The 20930-nt window shown below is 35.0% G+C and overlaps 1 protein-coding gene across 2 annotated transcripts; it reads left to right on the top strand.

Moving 5' to 3' along the window:
• The first annotated feature begins 927 nt into the window (after positions 1–927).
• LOC125656035 (multiple epidermal growth factor-like domains protein 11) lies at positions 928–20626 on the top strand. Of its 2 annotated transcripts, none has more exons than XM_056143740.1 (4): positions 928–1024; positions 4607–4662; positions 8345–8476; positions 13486–13780. In XM_056143740.1, exons 1-4 carry the CDS (start codon positions 957–959, stop codon positions 13638–13640), a joined length of 411 nt encoding a protein of 136 aa, XP_055999715.1. In that variant the 5' UTR covers positions 928–956; the 3' UTR covers positions 13641–13780. The 2 variants fall into 2 exon arrangements, 1 of the variants encoding a protein (XP_055999715.1); XR_008796746.1 differs by lacking the exons at positions 928–1024; positions 4607–4662 and adding exons at positions 16299–16406; positions 20498–20626 and having other exon boundaries at positions 8259–8476; positions 13486–15476.
• The last annotated feature ends 304 nt before the right edge of the window (positions 20627–20930 follow it).

The raw sequence follows: 20930 nt of genomic DNA, 5'->3' as shown, positions 1-20930 counted from the left end.
AGGAGGAATAAGCATTCCCTGTCGACCGGGCACACCCGCCATGAACCCTATATTGTGATCAGGTAAACGGAGTTATCCGTAATCAAAATCAGTGTGCCAAGAACGGCCTAACAATCGGTATAGAACACTTCTGACAACATTTGACCCAATGATAGGTTGTATTGGCAAACTAGATCGTTATAACGAACATAGAATTTGTGAAATGCTGACTGAGACTGTTGAAGCATGAAATATGATATAATTGTAACGTCAGGAGCTTTCATGTGAGCACAGTTACCTTCAAGTATGAAACTTGATAACTAAGAATATGTTGAGTAATTGTTTGAAAAATTATTAATTTTGATTTATTATGTGTTCCTTTTTAGTATTCCCTCTGAGTACTCTCAGTACTTTGATGGACTTTATTAATAGCTGCTAATTTCTAGGATCTTATTGGCTTCTAGTTAGTGGCTTCTAGCTTCACCCTAGTAGTATCTTTAACTATTTTCTGTCGTACATATAATATATAAGGATTTTGTTTTATATTTTCATCTGGATCCTATCATTTGTTATCTTCATTGTTGGCTTAAACAGCATTTTCTCATTTGAACACCGATTTTGACATTTACTTTTGGTGATAAAGTCCTTCAAGGCACGTCTGCCCCTACTAAAAGTTTTAATTCTGATAGTTTGATAGGTTTGATAGTGTCTCTCGAGTGTGCTGAAATTGACGCTATTCAACGTTAACATTAATGTATTATGAAATGTTGTAACGAATACATTTAACAGTCTTACAACAAATAAAATTTGTTCATTGCTATTTTTTATTATTTTTTCATATATTAAAGAATGCACAGTTTCGTTTTTCCGCTAGTATATAATTTTATAGGAATTAGTGAATTCGGGACTTTAACCTTGATAAGATACATTGTAGTTTCCTTGTTCCTTGTTTTATTCCGTGTTAAATAAATGTGACCATGGAGTTGATTAAATTATCGGTCATGTATCTAATGGTCTTCTCAGCTAGGAAAACGTTTCAAAACATGTAAGTAATTACTTGTAATGAATATCTTCATTAATTTTGAAATGAGACTCTCAAATACTGATAATGGTGGTGGATTGATTAGGGAATAACTGTTAGGTTTCTACTTAATCCTCGAATTACTGTATAATATCTTATTAATCTTGAAACATACAAATATCTAATTAAAGGTCTTATTGCTAAAGCTATAATGACATATTAGCCTAATGGATATGAATTAAACACTTTTATATAGCTTTGATTTTCTATCTCTGAATCAAGAGTCATCCGTGTATTTAATCTGGAATTTAAAGTTGAAGTTCAAATTCAACAGGGAACACAATCTCACTCTATATACATGCATTATGGTCATAAAAAATGACTGCTTACCTCATCGGTAAGAATTTTATAATCACGATTTCAAACAATTGGTTATTCTTTTTCATCATTTTACGATAGTTATCAGTAACCAGTAGAGTATTCTTAATGTTAGTCACTGTAGTTTAAAAGCGGGTTTGTTTTTCGATAAAACGACCTCAAAGTTTTGTAATATGAAGACCGTAATAATGTTTATCGTTTTAAAGAGGTATTCTACATCGTCATAATGGCTCTCTTCCTTTTAAAATATGGATGAAAAAATATATATCAGCAATATTTGTCTATTCATTTCAAATATCATCAGCAATTTGAGTAGCTCAGTAGGTTAGCACATCGACTGCTGAACTGCAGATCGCGGGTTCGAGTCTAGCAAGGGATATAAATTTTCTTTAAGATTGTTTTCTACTAAAACTGCATTTTTGACTGAATATAGTAAATTTGAAAGTTTTCAATTTCAAAATATTGTTGTTCATGTTCTCCACTTTTCTTTCATATACAATTTCTCTGGTGTAAACTACCTCCTTAAGGAAGACCGTAAATGATGGAATTTTATGATCGTTTCCTATATGTCGAATTTACTTGTATATTAAAATCAATTGAAATGCATTTTGAAGAGTCCAAAATAGCATTGGTTTTGCATAATGACTACCCCGCAAAGTAAAAAAGTACGTGTTATTATGAAGGTCTCTTTCACTTCTTGAATCCTAATTCGAAATCCGAGAATATGGTCATGATAATATTTGCTACGGTCATCGGCTTGTACACAGTGAATCTGGTCTCGACAATAGCGTTTAAGTTTCATACCTTCATCCGATGGTATAAGTCTGGTAACAACATATTGATGCTAACAAGCTCGACTGTCGTTTTTCATTCCAAAATCTAATGCATGCAAACATCACAAATGAACATATGATGTCCATTAAAATGTAATTATGTAAATAAATGAATTAGATTCCATAACATTGACATCTTTAATCAAGAACACTAGCAAATTGCTTTTCACAATCCATTTATATAAATGTTTTCATATTTCTTTTGCCAATTGTTTGATCGGGGTTAGAATAGGTCTTCATTGCCCGTTACTTGTCGTAAGAGCCGGTAAACAATGTACAACTGACCAACCAATAACCATGCACTTGCGCTTGCGAATGCTAACTCTCTCCCTCCTATTTCCCCTTCCAATGATGCTAACTCTTTCCATCCTCTTTCCCCTTCCCATAATGCTAACTCTCGCCCTCCTTTTTTCCCTTCCCATAATGCTAACTCTCTACCTCGTCTTTCCCCTTCCCATAATGCTAACTCTCTCCCTCCTCCTTCCCCTTCCCATAATGCTAACTCTCTCCCTCCTCTTCCCCCATCCCATAATGCTAACTCTCTCCCTCCTTGTTCCCCTTCCCATAATGCTAACTCTCTCCCTCCTCCTTCCCCTCCCATAATGCTAACTCTCTCACTCCTTTTTCCCCTTTCCCATAATGCTAACTCTCTCCCTCCTCTTCCCCTTCCCATAATGCTAACTCTCTCACTCCTCTTTCCCCTTCCAATAACACTAACTCTCTCCCCTCCCTCACCCCCTCCCATATGTGTACGTTGACGTGCTACCCTGTTAGTGAAATTATACACTCATACATATTGTACACCTGCAAGCTAACTATTCCTGATAACATCCGGTTTAACATCGGTTATACATTTTCTGCATAAATTTCAGAGTTAACAAAATAGAGAAATTCAAAGAAGATTTCATAACGCAGCCCAGTTAAGATTATCCGTAAAAAAATCACAGTGCTGTTATAATTGTACCTCTGTGAATTTCGCATCATATGACGTCACAATGAAAAAGTACGTCACAACGTACATGTTCTGATAGTTGCATCGCAGGGAAAGTGTCATAATATTTCGTCGTTATTTACTACTGTTATTAAGTGTTAAGCTATATACGTGAAAATATATCTTGTCAAATGAATATATATATATATATATATATATATATATAATATATATCATTTCTTTATGATATCAAATCATTCTCCATTTTTAATATATAGTACGCACAGAGGTAATATTCATATTATATTGTTATCTTGAAATCGCCCCTAATTTGAATGACGGATGCGTTTAAAAATTCCCTCATTTACATAAATAATATCATACTACAGAAACAGTGGAAAAGTTCAGGTTTATATGCTATAAAAAACAATATGAATTTTTGTGATATATAATCTAGATATATTTATGCGTTTGAAAAGTGCGGGGAGCAATTTCTGTCTTGTATATTAACGGTATACTATGTATAAGAATGTGGACAACCCCGGTAATTCGCTGATGACTGTTGATATGTTGTTAAATTACAGCATGGTTAGTTTGAGTATGCATTTGTTCCTAACACTTTTCATGTTAAGGATTTTTTTCTGAGTATAGCAATAAAAATTCAGCTGGTTACCCTCATGAACTTGAATTTTTGTTCACAAGTAGGGCCTCTTGCTGTTTTCCAAAAATAAAGTGTTACGTGATATTTAACAGACGTCACGGGAAATTACCATGAGGGGTATTTACGGTAGCTCAGTCACAGTCAGCATATGGGTAGTATCATTTCTGTGTTTAACCGTAACAAGTGTAATGATACTTATGAGTTTGAGGTGCAATTTCAAACTATGATTATTGTGCATTTGACTATGGAAGCCCTAAACTTAGTAGCTAAGTTCGTTTGTTATATATTGTTTAACGTCCCTCCCGAGAATATTTCACTGATATGGAGACGTCACCATTGCCGGTGAAAGATGCAAAATTTAGACCTGTGCTCGGCTCTTTTGGCATTTGAGCAGGGAGGGGTATTTATCATACCACATTTGCTGTGGTACAGGACTTCGGTTTTTACGGTCTATTCTGAAAGGTCGCCCGATTTAGTCGCCCCTCACGACAAGCAAGGGGGTACTGAGGACCTATTCTAACCCGGATCCCCATAACATAAAACTTTAAAAATCAACATAGTAAATAGAGAATTTCAAAGATTTTATAAGAAGCTAAATATTGCTGAATTTACAAATATGTAATCCAAAATGACCGGCGAATATGACGTCGCTAGTATAAAGCATGTAAACAAATAAAACCCACTATATTCATTACAAAGCAGTGAATAAGAGATGTTATCACACATATTATATATGTGTAATATCTATCTTATAATATGCATTATATTTTATCCATTTTACTATCAAATCTCACGAATGATAGAACAGCTGGATGTCCTGATGGGTATTACAGAAATGAGACAAGTGGGACATGCAGCGGTGAGTAACTAGCTATTACTGAAACTACGGAGGAGTTGATGTTTTTGTAACTAGATATGATTTGAGAATATCATCTTTATAGCTATACAATAGTTGGTAATGTTTTTCATTTATGTGTATGCTGTTTTACGTCTGCTTCAGAGGTGTTCGTCATAGGTGCTCGGGTCATGAATAATGTAAATAAAGAGCTATTGAGGAACTTAGAAATGTGATCGTGATATTTTTCTCCACTCCATAATGCGGATGTTTAGTTTCCTGTAATCTATTGGCATTTTGATAGGTCACGCTTCACTCGGACGTCGTTTATTAATCCAGAACGGTCGATCTCGTATCAGATGTGATTCAACTTCCGTAATTGATAGAGCGAATTTTGAACATCAGAGTAGATATAATATAAAAGACCAAGTATAAATGATGTCACGTTTGATTCACTTTTGCCTTACACCAACAGACAATTAGGTCCACATCATATTCGTACAAAACTTTACTCTGTTCCATTGAGAGTTTTACATACGTTATTTGAAGAATCTACAGCGAGTCTATACTTGGATTTCTCAACAAATGAATATAGACTGAACTCTATGATGATGGATGTTGCCTATCACAGGCTCTTTAAACCAGCACGGGTCAGGGTGATATTCCTTCCAAATTATGTCGAAAGTTCCTTAAGTTCAAATTTACAAACAAAGGAATAGATGCCGTCAACATCAGCAAAATTCTTCGTCAAAAAGGGTTCAGTCGTGTATTCCAACTTATTCCAAGTTCAAGTCTACACCCTGTACTTCCTACAGCTATATTATTGCATCCAAACGTTTTAATTATAAACAATTTTGCAGTGTCTAGATATAAACCATCTTAAACGTAATCCACCAACGTGTTCTTGTTCTTCATCTTCTTTCAACTATAGTCTAGTTGGACATGTCATTGCTGGTTATGTTGATATTGTTGAACATGATGACCTCAAATCACTTATTACAAAAGGTCCTAAATACAGAGAACCTCGGTCTTTTAATTGGCGACAGCACTTCATCTCTATTATGAATGCTGTCGAAGATTATGCCAGACGATGGGCTAAATATGAAAAAAAAGGACTTGATGCATTGTCAGAATGTGTTAAAAACATAAGAGGAATATCAAAATCCCGCATTAGATATCTTGAAACAAAAGTATGTACCATCTATCCTTCTTTGTTTAGTAAACCAGAAGTGATAAAAGAATTAAATAGGTTATATGAAGGATATGTTTTGGTTCCAGCTGACAAAGCTTGTAACAACATTGTCTTTGTAAGGCTCATTATTACAACTGTATTTTAAAAAGAACTTGGCATTAATTTCACTTTTGGTAATCGTATTTATACTCCAACAGCCCTATCAAAAGATGAAATTCTTCAAAACCATGCTTTAGTTTTAGACACATTTAATATCTCAGTCAATGGGTATATGAGTTACTGTACCTATACTGAATTCCTAAGCTACATAAAAACCCTTACATAAAAAGATACATTTGCTGGGTCCAGCAAGTGCTCTACCAAGCCCCTATCTTTGCTCCTCACGAAAATATTAACAACTGTGAAAGAGAAGTTTCAAACTTACTGTGCGACTACATATGCCAGAAGTGGTGTTCATCAAATGTGGATTCTAAAAAATTCTAAAGAACTTTTAGTAAACTTGAAATCGCAAAACTTTTCCCTAACTATACACGACCATTCCTTGCGATAAATTAAAGACTATACTTGTTGACAACATAGCCAATTCCTTTTTCAACAAAAACGGGAAAAGGAAATATTCACATCTAGTGAACAGTCATCCAAAAGCTTACTTTGTTAAACACTACTCTGATTCCAAGCACAATTACTCTGAACTTGAAATTAAAATTATGCTAGAGTTTCTCATTGATAATATATTCGTGGTCTATGGTGATCAGGTCTTCCAACAATCTGTTGGAATTCCCATGGACACGAAGTGTGCTCCTTTGTTAGCTGACCTGTTTCTATATTTATATGAAGCAGCATTTATTCAAAAACTTCTTCCTGATAAGAAAACAAGCTCTTGCCGTGGCCTTCAATTCGACATTTAGATATATCGACGACGTTTTGTCTATCAACAATAAAAACTTTCATTCATATGTCGATTCGATATATCCAAGTGAGTTCGGAATAAAAGACACCACAGAGTCACGTTTGTTTAATACTTATATATTTTTTGAAAGTAAACATTAACGGCAAACTGACAACTCAACTATAGAATAAACGAGATGATTTCAGCTTCTGCATATTTATGTAGCAATAATCCATTATCACCTGCAGATGGTGTTTATATCTCTCAACTGATTAAATACGCAAGAGCTTGTTATGCGTATGGTCAGTTTTTAAATCGAGGCAGGCTATTGGCAAACATGTTGATGATACAGAGATTTCAACATTCTCTATTGAAGTCAGCATTTCACAAATTCTATGTTCGTTATAACGATCTAGTTCGTCAATACAACCCATCGTTTGGTCAAATGCTGTCTGACGTGTTTCATACCGATTGTTAGACCGTTCTTGGCACACTGATTTTGACTACAGATAACTCCGTTTACCTGTTCATGATATAGGGCTCACGGCGGGTGTAACCAGTCGATAGGGGATGCTTACTCCTCCTAGACACCTGATCCCACCTCTGGTGTATCCAGGGATCCATGTTTGCCCAACTATTTATATTGTACTGCTTATAGGAGTCATGAGATTGATCACTGTTCGTTATCTTCACCTTTCAGTAGAAAGCTGTGGGAAATAATATAAATGGGCGAACTACGGTCGTAGATGGTTATGAATTGTTTTTTTTTTGTTGTTGTTGTTGTTGTTTTATTATTGAACACGTCTAAAATTGTTGATTTTTTAGTACCCCACTTCCGTGCCCCCCCCCCCCCCTTCTTTCTCGTAGGGCAAGAAATGAGACTTAGTAGTTGGAAGCCTTGTTTATCTTTAGTATACGGCGGGCGACCTTGAGATCAATTTCTAAATGTTTACGAAATTATGTTTACAGTATTCTAGTATATATTACGCTAAAAATGTTACAGAAAACTAACAATTCGCATCATGGAGTCGAGAAAAATGTCGCAATCATAATTCGAATTTCCTCCATTGCTCTATAGTCTTTACATCATCGATGATCAGAGCGCCTAAGGTTTTACTTGTGCAGTGAAGTCACCAGCTATAAGTGAATTGTTACAAAATTTTGACCAATGCTTAGCACACTGAGATTTCTTATTCGTGACTATACATACCTTGGCATAGGACCTCAGTACGTTAGGGTATATCCGCAAGACCTGTGACCTGCACTTCTAATACTTGATGTTTGGTGAAAGAAAATTCACTAATTATGTTAAGCGAATCGAACCCCGTCAGGTTGTGAAACAAGCGCCCAAACTAGGGGTTTACTACGACCAGTCATGAACGATGTCCTTGAATATATTGATTTCAGAATACGCTTTGTTATTTCGAATATGGTATACATTTCATTGTCCAAAAGTTCACTTTATCAACTGCAATGGTGTCAGTCTACTAAACAAATGTAACGAAATAAATCAGTTTTTAAATTTACTTGACTTATCGATCAGTAGTATGATAGACAAGAAAAGAGTGACTCTCACTAAATTCATATTTCCTACATTAAGAAGCGTCCAATGTTTGCTTTGACAGTATGCCGCCCAGGATACATAGGCCCAAATTGTTCCGTATCCTGTGGAGAAGGGTTTTATGGAACAGGATGTCAACAGCAGTGCTCTTCCTCCTGCTCAATCTGCAACATTATCGATGGAAGTTGCCCGAAAGGTTTGTTAGTGATATGAAACACTGAATAAGTGTGATGAAAGGTGAAGATAACGAACAATGATCAATCTCATAACTCCTGTAACCAATACAAAATAGCTGGTTGGGCAAACACGGACCCCTGGACACACCAGAGGTGGGATCAGGTGACTAGGAAGAGTAAACATCCCCTGTCGACCGGTCACACCAGCCGGAAAAAAACAACAACAAAAACCGCATCATCGACGATGAAGGCAACAAATCACAATGCAGAAAAAATGTCTTAATTTCATAAGCATATCAAATTTGCGTTTTTGGAAATAAAAATTATTTGATATTGCTTCATTTGATGCACGTACATAACCTTAGTAGAGCAAATCAGCGTTGTTTCTCGTTGCTCTCTCAATACCATATAATTACAAAGACGCACATATCATTAAAACTGGGTGTCTGAAATGCATCGTGGACATGATGTTGACTGATTTTTATCTTGCATCTGACCATGAAAAAACACCCAAAATTAAATAATGTAACTTGGTATTTATTATCAAAAAATCCACTCGTTTATTTTTATCACCTTATCATGGTAGTCATGATGGCATGGACTGTTCGTGGAATTATTTCATCCACATTATGCTTATCCTCACTGTTAGATAAAGCAAAATGTGGCATTGTAATGATCTCTGAGGAAAACCTTAGAGAAAATGCCAAAAACATCCATTGCAATCTGTATATAAAGGTTACCAAAGTTGATGAAAACGCTTCGCATCATATTCAAATTTGTATGTAAAGGAGGTATTGCAATACTGTTTTAAAAGTTTTTTTTTTTTTTTTTGGAAAACAATTTCATGTTCTGAAACCAATGTGGTATTAAGTATTCAACTTCAAGATCGAAAAGGTTGTGTTATGTATATTTTTGGTGTTTACCCACCACCAAACCACGATATTGAGGCATATTAGCATGTTCTTAGTATTTCTGATAGCTTGTACAATTCTTACTCGGATTATGGTAAAGTTATTATTACAGGCGACATGAATGGCAATATTGTTGATTTCTGCAACAGAAACACATTTAAATCAAACGTATTGCTAAATTTGTTTCCAAGCACATTTATGCATTCAGAACACTGACTTAGAAGGTGATATGTTTCTTTTGTTAAAAAAATACAACAGTAAATGATGTTTTTGACAATTATGTCTTGAAAAATCTGCAAAGCTATATAGGTATCCGAAAGGCATTTTATCTACAACTTCTGACATTTTACCTGCCATTGAAACGGTCGAATTCAATATATCTACACACAATCTTATGTACACCCAATCAGGATTACCGGCGTGGTACAATGCTGCACCCGAAGCCGCCGTAGAATACAGACAGAAAGTCGATAACGCCCTAGAGCACTTGTTAGAATCTAACATAGATGATGAAAACGGCCTGGTTGAGTATATCTATATCATTTCGAATACTCTCCACATATGTGCAAGGGAATCAATCCCATTTACGTCATTCAATCCTTTCACTCGTCTTGAATGGACAAAAGTCGTTAAGAAACGTCATACAATTGAACGTTCTAAACGTCGTGTATGAATATTTGAAGGATGTCCTCGCGGTATGAACTTTAGATCATATTGAGATTATAGAAAAACAAAGGGACTGTTTCGTAATGCTCTGAATGAAGAACATGAAAAACACATGTGTAAGGTATACCGTGACCTCGACAATGCAACAGAATGTGACATACGTCTATTTTGAACATTAGCCAAACGCATGGAAAATTTACCCCAAAATAGAAGTCGGCAATAGTCAGATTCACAATGATCAAACAGTGTAGCGAAAGTCTTCGCTTCTTATTTTGAAAGAAATTACATTCCCTTAGAAGAAAAATATTTTGATTTTAACTTTAAATACGAAGCTGAGAATATACAATAATAGCATTATAATAAAGGAATGTAAGGTTGATGTTGGTGACTTACAGGGTGGTAAAATGAAATTGGAAGAACTCGCACCAATCATAAATGGATTAATAGTTACGGAAAGCGCCTGGTCATGATTCACAAACAAATGAACATATTATTCACGGAGGTAAAATTCTTAGTCTCTGTCTTCTGAAAATGTTCAATGCAGTCATAACCTGCGGTAACATCTACCATGAATTGAAAGGAGGCTTACTATTTCCAAAATACAAAGGTGGTGACAAATCGACAGCCGCATTTAACAGTAATAAACATATCTCTTCACCCTACTTTTAAAAAGATATTTTGGAGAATAATTCCCTCCAGTATCTGAGATTTAACTTTGGTATCAAAACATTTGCTATATGCTCAACAAGGTTTTCAAAAAATATCTCGGTTGTTTAACTGTATCATTCAATTTACAAGAGGCAATTTTGCAAAACAGCTGACCTGTTTTTATATTCATATGAAGCAGAATTTATTCAAAAACTTCTACGTGAGAAGAAAAAATCTCTCGCTGTGACCTTCAATTCGACTTTTAGATATATCGATGACGTTTTGTCTATTAAGAATGATAGCTTTCATTCATACGTCGATTTGATATATCCCTGTGAGCTCGAAATAAAGGACACCGCAGAGTCGTCCAGTTCTGCTTCATATTTAGATATTTTATTGAAAGTAGACATTAACGGCAAACTAACAACTCAACTGTATGACAAACGGGATGATTTAAGCTTCTTCATCGTCAACTTCCCACATTTATGTAGCAATATTCCATTATCACCTGCATATGGTGTTTATATATCTCAACTGATTCGATATGCAAGAGCTTGTTCTGGGTATAGTCAGTTTTTAAATCGAGGTAAGCTACTGACAAACAAGTTGATGGTGCAGGGATTTCAACAGTCTCGATTGAAGTCAGCATTTCGCAAATTCTGTGGTCGTTATAACGATCTAGTTTGTCAATACAACCTCGAATTGCGTCAAATGCTGTCTGACGTGTTTCATACCGATTGTTAAGCCGTTCCTGGCACACTGATTTTGACTGCTGATAACTCCGTTTACCTGGTCAGGATATGGGGCTCACGGCGGGTGTGACCGGTCAACAGGGGATGCTTAATCCTCCTAGGCACCTGATCCCACCTCTGGTGTGTCCAGGGGTCCGTGTTTGCCCAACTATCTATTTTGTATTGCTTGTAGGAGTTATGAGATTGATCACTGTTCGTTATCTTCACCTTGCATAGAACAAGGTGACAATATCTATGTAAGCTTTTGGATAGCAGTAAGGCTTTTGATACTGTTTGGTGGGATGACCTCATGTTAAAGCTATACAAACTTGAAGTAAGAAGGTAAAACCTGGTCACTGATTAATAACTGTCATCAAGGAACATATAGCTCTATTATTATAAATCCTACTCAATCTAGATGGTTTTTTCTTGATCAAGGTGTAAGAGAAGTTGGTGTTTTGTCTACATAATTATCTATTGTTTATATTAACGATCTTATTGATGAATTAGAGCAAAGAAGCCCTAATACAGGCGTACTTAATGTTATGAGCAACTGTCTCTTATTGGCAGATGCTATATCATGTTAGATATTACATACGCATATTCGAATAAGAGGCGATTTTCCTTTAATGTATTAAAATTGTGCGTAATGAAAGTCCGTGGTAAGAGAGGTAAACTTGATAACAACTTTCTTTGACATATGGGCCAAGCATTAATTCTATTTGAAGAATCATATAACCACTGAAGTATCGTGATCCACAGAAAATTCAAACTTTCTCAAAGAATAGGCAGAGCCTGCCAGAAGGGGAGACAATTCTTTTTTGCTCTATCTGATATAGTATCCCATTTTCTCAACCCAATGACTATATCTCATCCATATAAAACAATCGTTATACAGTACTTTATGGGAGTGAACTCTGAAATAATAAGTCCTCTTCATACCGACAAAAACTTTGCATTTTTCAACATTTTGTTTGCAAAAAAAAAAAAATCTGAATTTACCAAAATTATGCAGGTCCGATATATGTGAATCCCTTTTTTCATGTATCACCCATCAGCGCAGAAATATATTTAAGAAAAAAAAACAACTACTGTTTCTAGGAAGGCTCTGTCGAATGGAAATAAACACTCTACCAAAGACAATATTCTTGATCCAATTATTTTCTTACTGGCAAAATCTCAGAGGTACAATATGGTTTTATTGCATATGTTATTAAAACCTTACGAACATACAATCTTTCCAATTATTTAAGTACATGATTGGACAACGGATTCTTCCCCGATAAGCTATCTTGGAAAAGAATAACCAGAAAACCGTATCATTGTATTGGGTGCATCAAAATTGGTACCATATAAGTTTTACATCAGCAAGACGAGCGACAACCGAGGATGAACAGTCCGGATTTCCATTTATTTAGACAAATATACCTATAAAATCTGTGGAATTCAGCTAACATTAAACTTAGCAAATTCATATGCGGTATAGACGCAGGTATGCATGTAAATGGAATTGTTCACTTGATCCATTTATGTGGTAATTAATTTGTCTTGTACATGTCTGAGTACCGCCAACATACGAGAACAGTGATGGAACACCATTGTTAATAGCTTTAGTGTCGAACTGTGTGCCGAACTCTATGGGCTCTCGGAATATGAGTGGTACCTTTCACTTCTTGTTTGCCAAATATGTACATTTTTTTTAAAAAAGCAGATGAATGTTACATCATTCCGTCTACTGAACTTAGTTTGGTGTACAACACTTCGGCCCTATACTACAGATGCTCACCGCAGTAATTATTACTATAAATATTTGATACAATTGCTGACATTGATAGAGATAACTGCTATTGTATGTACTCATCTCGTGAAGTGTACAACTAGAAATATCCTTTTCTTTTCTATTTTGGCTATACTGTGTACATAGTGTGTCTTCTTTGTATGTATTTGTAATTATATTGATGTAATTGTATTTCCCTTATAATCTCCTAAGAGACGAAATGAAGTATGAAAAGAGTGACTCTCACTAAATTCATATTTCTCACGTTAAGAAGCGTTCAATGTTTGCTTTGACAGCATGCCGCCCAGGATACATAGGCCCAAATTGTTCCGTATCCTGTGGAGAAGGGTTGTATGGAAAGGGATGTCAACAGAAGTGCCCTTCTTCCTGCTCAATCTGCAACATTATCGATGGAAGTTGTCCCAAAGGTTTGTTAGTGATACATGTATGAAACATTGGATGCATGTGATACGAGAAAAAACCAACCGCATCATCGACAATGAAAACAACAAGTTATAATGTAGATAAAGTGTCTTAATTTCATAAGTATGTTAAATTTGCTTTTGTGGAAATAAAAACTATTTGATTTCACTTCATTTGACCACGTAGACAACAACAAAGAGCAAAACAGCTTTGCTTCCCGCTGCAGTCTGAAAACCAAATAATCACAAAGACACACACATTATTACAAGCGGTGCATGGTATAATACTTTTCTGTCCAGAAATGAATTTGTATAGATGGACATACTAATTTGTGTAACAATCGCTTATGCATACTTACTTTCGTATAGCTTGTTGTACTCGAACAAAGCGTTTTTGCCCATGCATCTTACCGAATGGAACACATCGTTGGACTTTACCCCTCACTTTTTGTAAAAATCGCCCGAGCGTAACTTTTTTGACTGGTACATGTATTTATTCCTGGTTGAGCTGCGTCAATGGTGAGATGGTAGATGTGTTACTATGTGCTATAACCTTACACATATTCGATGTGAACTACTTCAAGTAAGTTATATATGAAATACTTACAAATATATACCTGTAACTTATGTATGACAGGGGTACGGTTACACGGTCATGGTAAGTATATATTTTGCATTTATTGTTTATTTGCAGTATATTTCTGCTTATTTAAGAATTATGTACATACTTGTTCATATACTGTAGCTGAATTTGGCTAATACTCACCATTTTGCCTGTATGTGTGGTGACGTGAGCGTTTAGACATTTTAACCGTAAAACTCCTTATTGTTACATTATCTAGAGAGTTAGAGAGTTAATTTTAGGTATATTTTGTAATTTTCATGTGACATTTAAATTTTGCTTTCTATATATTGTTTCCTGGACATACCAGAGGTGGAATCAGGTGTCTAAGAGTAAGCATCCCCTGTTGACTAGTCACGACCACCTAGTATACTATATCTTAATCGGATAAACGAAGTAATCAGTAGTCAAAATCAGTATGTAGAGAACGGCCTAACAATTGGCATGAAACAACATACAACATTCGACTAATGAAATTGTATATGTATTTGTAAATTCGATTGTTAGAACAAACACAAAGCTGACTTTAAACGAGGCTGTTGAAACCCCTGCAACATTAATTTATGTTTTTCAGTAGCCTATACTGTGCCTCCATTTAAAAACTGACCATACACAAACCATGTTCGTACGTATCGAATCAATCGGAATACATAACCACCATATGCAGGTGATAATGGTATATTGGTGCATAATTATGACATATGATTAGAAGTAAATTGAGTACAATCTAAAAAATGTCAAATATGTCTTAACATCTACGGAACATATAGAAATTGTTTACTTCATACTTAGATATTTTGTTGAATGTAAATGTTAACGGTAAACTAACAACCCTGCTTGATGACAAACTAGTATTACTAGTTTGCATTTGAAACTTGATAACAATCAATTTTCCAGTACATTAGGTTTTAATAGAAAATAGATGACAACATTCTATCCTTTACTTATAATACACTTATATAAAATAAAAAAGCCCCCACATTTTCATGAATATTCTCTAATCGTTTGTAACGATCTTGTATCTATTGTAGTGATAATGGATTGTGCAAAAATTCAATGACACTACAGTATACTGATTCACGCGTCTGTCACTGTATGTACACGTTAACTCTTTAGACAAACAACAACAGGGTTGTAGGATGTTGACTTCAATTCCAGGAACTCTCATATCTGTCTGTACCGTCATTGCAGCTATTTCCTTGATGATTCTTGGTTTCCAGAAATCCAATATAATTGTGATTAGGTGGGTATTGTATTCCTAAAACACACATTTATATCAATTTAGTGATAACATATTATAATACAGTGCTATCACCACAATGTAACATTGCATTAAATGATAAATTATCCTCACCATGTTCATGTCTATTTCCTTGCTGATATAATTATAGATCCGCCCTTCCCCCAAGTTAGAATGATCTAACTGAGTCTCGGGACACGCCCTTCGATATTATCATTTTTACGATAGAACATACTATCTACCCCTCCCACCACCACCACCACCACTAAATGTATTTTGGAATGCTCCACTATGTGTGGTGTAAACGTTTATAATTTGCGTAACAAGCTTTTAACATTTTTCAAAATGTAGGCTATATGGGAATAAATGGTAAACAGTCATTACAAATAAAATATAAATCACAAACCTGTTCATGTGACTGTGCGATGTATGGCTCGACATTCCACTTCTCGAAAGAACTCGTACTTCTCAACTTCAAAGGCTGTTTATAGTTGCTGTAGGCATACTAGGCAAATAGTCGGGTAGGTATTTTCCTCTGTAGGCTTTCGTTAGAGCACAGTAATTCACCCCTCCCTGAATAATCCTACACTTGTTCCCATTGTTTTGATCATGGGGATAAATTACATTCCATACGTTATATTGTATTCAACTGTATTGCAAAAAAAAATATTTTCATCATTTCTTTTAATTTGGCTTGCAGCAAGTGTTTTTTGTATTGTTTTTTTCTATAATCAATATTTTCTATTTCTCGAATTCCATACTAATAACGATTTAACAAACGAATATTAGAATACTTTGTAATATTTGTGTATCTTATCTTTGCAGCAAGAACATGTGCCGTGTTTATTGCATGGTTGCAGAGTATTTGTGCTAGTTATTCAACAAATTGCAGGACGTGTCCAAAAATTTACAATTCCTCTGAAATTTATAAATGTATGTTCTGCTATTTATAAGCTTTATTATGGTTCAATAATATATCGGCACTCAAAGATTTATAAACGCAGGAGTTTTACTCAAAAGGATGTTTTTGTAAAAGACGTTGACTTGGAATGTATAGATATACATGTTCATATACTTGACTGCACATACTCATAGTAATGTCACACTCCTATTTCTCAATCACTGAATCTTTTCTCTTATATTTCTTTTGTAATTGACTTTGTTTTCAACCTCCACAATGAATGCATGTTTATTGCAAACTAGTTCGATCCCATATTTTAGTATCACATGTCTACGTAATAACTTTACTAAATATGGAGCGTCGCCAAGGTCAAAGGGTATATTTGCTGTTCAGTTTAATGTAAAGAAATGGTCAACGATATATCTTAGTACTCAGATCTAGCGTATATTTTAAAAAAATACATAAAAAATATAAATATAAAGATCACAATGTCCTTCTTTGCTGTTTTAACGGGCGATGAAGAGATCAATCATCGCAGAAAAAAATTACATAACCTGTTAAGCATCGTTTGGAAGCAGGAATAAGATTCGTACAAATAACTAGTGTGTAATACGAATCTATCGGTAACTTCGAAACGAGGGCCTGTAATAACACATCCACGGTCACACGATTAGCTATAGTAGTTATGCAACATGATTCTGCGTTTTGTTAAAAATTTCCCAACGTTAAGAGCCACCCATTTTAAATGTGCATTTAGATACAAGCACTGTATTTTAGAATAATGTGAACAGAAAGCCTCAGTCAGTAATGAGAGAAATCCTACACTACATTTTGTATAAATTGAGCATAATCCAGGAAGCACTGTTTCTGGATCGCCTTGTCACCATTACATCAGGATGGATGGCTAGTGCTATATTTGAAAATTCTCTGTTCGTCTGAAGTGGATGTATAAGCAATAATGAACCATTTAAATGTTTTGATTACTTGTTTGCCCCACTTGTTATCCCAGTGAAGTAAAATGAATACTAGAATCTTTATGTTAGAAATATATATTTTCTATTGGTATATGGCGTGATCATAGAGACTGACAAGACCATCTTATTTAAATGCAGTTAACTGAAATAACAATATATTATTTCACTATCGTTCGCAAAATAGGAAAAAATCTTTTTTGTTGTGTAACGCGATTTAAAAGTATGGAGGATTGGGGACCATTCAGTATGCCATCCCGATTACTGACATGCTTCTAAGTATTTGAAATTAACAGTATTTGCATTGTCCTATGTGATGTATTTAGTCTATACCGATCGCAGTAACCTAGCATTTGAGTAGCTCGCATTCGGGGTTTCGAGTTCTTAACATAAGTAGTGAATGTTTCTTCCGGAAGGTTATTAGGATACGTAGTGGATGTTTCTTCGCCAAGCGCTCGATATAGTAAGTTTTTCGGATATGATCTTTAAACAGAGTTAGAGTGTCAGCATAGGAATGAGCACAGTGAAAAACGATCGTCTTAATCTAGCGATATATCTACAGGAGTGATCAATTCTAAAATGAAACTTAAAACAACAAAACTAAGTTATTTTATTTATTGATCTCGCAATTTTGTTAATTATACGACTTTTTCTTTGGTTTTGACAGTGTACATATAGGGCTCGCGGCGGATGAGACCGGTCGATTTCCAACAAAAGGTTTTGATACTGATATGCATGCTTTTTCCAAATCAATTACATCAAAACCTATTACTTTTGAACACTTTTCACAACCATTCCTCACGATAGATTAAAGACTAGACTTTTTGACATCACAGACAGTTGCTTTTTCAACGAAAATGGAAATATGCATATCTAGTGATCAGTAATCCAAAAAATGGCTTTGTTAAACACATCTCTGATTCCAAGCAGAAGTACTCTGATGTTGAAATAAAAAAAACTTATATGCTAAAGTTCCTCATTGACAATATCTCCGTGATCTTTGGTGATCATGTCTTCCAACAGTCTGTTGGAATTCTCATATGCACGAATTGTGCTCCTTTGTTAGCTGACCCTTTTCTATATTCATATGAAGCAGAATTTATTCACAAACTTGAATTTGACATTGAAATATATCGAAGACGTTTTCTCTATTAACAATAAGAACTTTCATTCATATATCGATTCCATATATTCCAGTTAGCTCGAAATAAAAGACACCACAGAGTTGTCCACTTCTGCTTCATACTTAAATATTTTATTGAAAGTAGACATTGGCAAACTGACAACTCAACTGTATGGCAAACGGAATGATTTCAGTTTCTCCATCGTCAGCTTCCCATATCTATGTAGGAATATTCCATTATCACCTGCATATGGTTTTTATATCTCTCAACTGATTCGATACGTAAGAGATTGTTCTGCATATGGTCAGTTTTTTTTAAATCGAGGCAAGCTACTGACAAACAAGTTGATGGTACAGGGGTTTCAACAATCTCGATTGAAGTCAGCAGTTCGCAAATTGTATGGTCGTTATAACGATATAGTTCGTCAATACAACCTATCATTGGGTCAAATACTGTCTGACATGTTTCATACCGATTGTTATGTCGTTCTTGGCACACCGATTTTGACTAGGGATAGCTCTATTTACCTGATCAGGATATAGGGCTCACAGCGGGTGTGACAAGTCGACAGGAGATGTTTACTCATCCTATGTACCTGATCCCACCTCTAGTGTATCCAGGGGTCCGTGTTTCCCCAACTATATATTTTGTATTGCTTATAGGAGTTATGAGAGTGATCACTGTTCGTTATCTCTACCTTTCATTATAGTATTATACTTTAATTTATGTGTTGTTCATGATTAAAACTGTTGACAGCATAATATGAATACACCTTTTTAAGACCATGCTGTAAGTCCTTGGGACTAAAAGGTTCATGCTTATATCCGTTAAAGGCAGATGCACGGACACACTAAGAGACTAAATATCCACCAGGAACGATAGACATATACATACACATGTACAGTAATCAAAATAGTAAATATACGCATTTAGATAATATAAATTCATTTATGTACATAAATACACACATTATTACAATATACCTACCTGATATAATGTTACTGAAACATCGTCTCCTGGTATCTTCTGTTGTTACCTCTGCTTTATGTACAAATCTCTTTATTATGCATAATTCTATATGTTTTACTATTTGTATTATGCCTTTTAGGGCCCTTGAGTGGCAATAAATAATCCGTATCTGTATAACAAACAGTGTTATAACGAATTCACACTTATAGCAAAGGGATATTTATTCCTCTATGAGAGGAAATAATGACAATTTTGTAGAATATGACGAAGTTTGATCATGACAAAGTTATTTTTACTGCTTTTTGGAGGTTCGCTCAAAACATGTTTTACTGTATGTGGAAGTATAACAACTTAGAGAGGGTTATCTTTGATATGAAATATACATGTGGGTTTATTATTAATGTTTATAAATCATAGGTTTTTCTTAGAGAAGATTATCTCGCGATGAAAGCAATGAAGGCTGTCATGAAAATGTATTGTGATATGTAAAATTATTTCAAAATTATGTTGTGGAGAGGGTTGTGTAAGAATGAAGCTCATCATAGAGGAAAATCCGATGTGTTATTTAAACGTGTTTAAAAATTGATTTCTTTATCACTTGGGATTGTTTAAAAAACTTCTTACAGGAAATATTGTATTCCACCTTTGGTATATCCAAGAGTCTGTGTTTGCTCAACTCTCTGTTTTGTATTCCTTATTGCATCTCGCAAATTCTATGGTTGTTATCACGATCTATGTTGCCAATATAACCCACCATAGGGTCCAATGCTGTCTGACGTGATTCATACCGATTTTTATGCCGTTCATAGCCATTTACACGGCGGATGTGACCGGTCGACAGGGGAGGCTTACTCCTCATAGGCACCCGACCCCACCCCTGGTATATCCAAGGGTCCGTGTTTACCCAACTCTCTGTTTTGTATTGCTTATAGGAGTTATGAGATTGATCGCGTTTTGTTATCTTCACCTTTCTTGAGTTATGAGATAGGTCACTGCTCGTTATCTCCATCTTTCATTGTAGTATTGAAAATCAACTGAAACTGACATTTTTTTTCTTAGAGATGGCATTGATCCAGTTGATGATACCAGTGAAATAACAGTATACATAGTTGTCATAGGACTGATAGTTGCATGTACATGTCTAGTGGCAGGTTTTGTGCCATTTTACATACGGAAAAGGGGAAACTATTCTGAAAGTATGTTTCTGTACATGGATGTTTCAGCAATTCAGCATTTAATCTTATTTAATTTGTAAAGGAGACTTGTTTACTAAAGCTTGTAATTAAAGAATACAAACAGTATTATGGATTCAAGTTTACATTTCGTGACGTTATGTCGGATGTTTATGTATTTCCATCGCATTTCAATGCATTAGCCACTAATAGTTAACAACCAATAGTTAGTTTATTCATATGCTCTGCTTTAGTATATACCTACCGGTACTTACCGTTAAATTATTCCGAAAATGGCAGTTGATAAGTACACCTGAACT

This window comes from Ostrea edulis, chromosome 7, assembly GCF_947568905.1.
Source record: "Ostrea edulis chromosome 7, xbOstEdul1.1, whole genome shotgun sequence".
NCBI lineage: Eukaryota > Metazoa > Mollusca > Bivalvia > Ostreida > Ostreidae > Ostrea > Ostrea edulis.
The sequence above is the reverse complement of the archived record's forward strand: the minus strand, read 5'-3'. Positions and strand labels throughout refer to the sequence as shown.